This window comes from Pygoscelis adeliae, unplaced genomic scaffold, assembly GCF_000699105.1.
Source record: "Pygoscelis adeliae isolate BGI_AS28 unplaced genomic scaffold, ASM69910v1 Scaffold3, whole genome shotgun sequence".
Lineage (NCBI taxonomy): Eukaryota > Metazoa > Chordata > Aves > Sphenisciformes > Spheniscidae > Pygoscelis > Pygoscelis adeliae.
The window spans coordinates 1753918-1756029 of record NW_008824446.1 but is presented as its reverse complement, the minus strand read 5'-3'; the positions used below and the strand labels follow the sequence as shown (position 1 = coordinate 1756029).

Genomic DNA, 2112 nt, shown 5'->3' with positions numbered 1-2112 from the left:
CTGGTGAGACCCCACCTGGAGTACTGCCTCCAGCTCTGGAGCCCTCAGCATAAGAAAGACACGGACCTGTTGGAGCAGGTCCAGAGGAGGGCCATGAAAATGATCCGGGAGATGGAACACCTCTCCTATGAAGAAAGGCTGAGCGGGTTGGGGTTGTTCAGCCTAGAGAAGAGAAGGCTTCAGGGAGACCTTCTTGCAGCCTGTCAGTACTTAAAGGGGGCTTACAAAAATGATGGCAGCAAACTTTTTAGCAGGGCCTGTTGGGACAGGACAAGGGGGAATGGCTTTAAACTAAAGGGGGGTAGATTCAGACTAGATATAAGGAAGAAATTTTTTACACGGAGGGTGGTGAAACATTGGCACAGGTTGCCCAGAGAGGTGGTGGATGCCCCATCCCTGGAAACATTCCAGGTCAGGTTGGACGGGGCTTTGAGCAACCTGATTTAGTTGAAGATGTCCCTGCCCATGGCAGGGGGGTTGGACTAGATGACCTTTAAAGGTCCCTTCCAACCCAAACCATTCTATGATTCTATGGTTTTATAACTTCACCGTCAAAGATAAAAATGGATTATATATTGAAACTGTAGTGATGTTTTCCTTGGCATCGAAAATTCAAATGGAGAAGTCTTCCTAGTGTGGAAGTAAAATAAAAAAAGCTTTTTGTTTGTTCTAAAACATACTTGTGTTATAAAAGGAAAAAAAATCACATGAGTTGATGCTGACTAATATAGTTGGGCACTCTTATTTTAAACAATAATCAATGCAGCATTTAGAAGTTCTTTAAGTGTAACAACAGACTTAGTTTATAAACCAAAGGACAGAAAAAGTAGTGATAACAAATGTCTAGATGCCTAGATATCTAAATTTCTAGTATCTAGAAAATAATCATAGATGTTTTCCTGACTTAATACATCAGTGAAGGTGAGAGTTTCAATGTATCCAAGTCCCAAATGATTTAGGCTCCTAAAAGACTTTGGTTTCCTCGATACTTAAGGCACACAAGAAGAAGGATTTCCATTCATATGTCATCTAATGGCTAATAAAATACTTAGAATCTTGCAGAAGACATTACCTTTTCTCTTGGTAATTTTGGCAACGTTTTACACTAGACAGAACACTTATCTCTTGAATTCAAGCAGTTCGGGTTCCACATTTCACTACTTTTAACACACATTTTAATTTTTGTAAGTCTGGAATACAGCAGTATCACTTCTACTGAAATTGTTCCACCAGTTCCAATGGTTTAGAAACTGTGTATGGGTGCTCAGAGTTAATGAATACTCTCTGAAAAATGAAGCACCTACATCACTCAAAAAGTAAACAGCTAATGTATGTCACCACCTTCAGCAAACAAATGTGAAGTGCCAAAACTAGTTTGTTGTTTACGCTTACAGAATTCAGTACTTAATTTTGACATTGATGCATTTCAAAAATTTTGTATTTCCTAGGTTAAGCTCCATTGATACGAAGTACCACATTTGGAAGCTCGGAGTTGTTTTCACTGATAATGTGAGTATGTTAGCCTAGAAGAATATGCTTTGATTTACTCTAAACATGATTGTATGTCTTCCCCCATCTGCTTTTATTTTAAACAAACATACACAAATAATATTGCATTACAGAGCCATTTTAATTTTTTTTTTGTCTTGTGTTGTAGCAAATTGCTTTAATTTATGTTAGAACTTTCTTTTTGATTCTAAAGGGCAATTTGCATCCCCTCACCATTAATACAATGTCAGCATTTTGGAATTTAACGGGACATTCATTTAATTTTGTAGAAATCAATCTAGCAACCAAAGGTGTCTTTTCTAAAATCAAGCACAGTCTACAGAAAGTTATCCTTTTTTATTCTTGAATCAGCTGTTTGACATGGTTGGTTAATTCTTTGCTTTCATGCCTTCTCCTTTGAAAGGACCACGCTTATATTAAAATTCATTTTTTAGTGAATCCTCTTTTTGCATCCTCTTCAGCATTCCCGAACAAACAAGAAGGTCAAGGTGAATCAAGTGAAGACGTTGTCGTGGTTTAACCTCAGTTGGCAACTGAGTACCACGCAGCCGCTCGCTCACTCCCCCCGCAGTGGGATGGGGGAGAGAATTGGAAGGGTGAACA

At 38.6% G+C, this 2112-nt stretch overlaps 1 protein-coding gene across 1 annotated transcript in view; it reads left to right on the top strand.

Annotated features, from left to right (window-relative positions):
• RYR3 (ryanodine receptor 3) overlaps nucleotides 1-2112 on the top strand; it is a 269121-nt gene that overhangs the window by 256648 nt on the left and 10361 nt on the right. Inside the window, 1 exon segment of the mRNA XM_009320984.1 lies at nucleotides 1449-1509. Within this exon segment, the coding sequence (XP_009319259.1) occupies nucleotides 1449-1509 (61 nt within the window).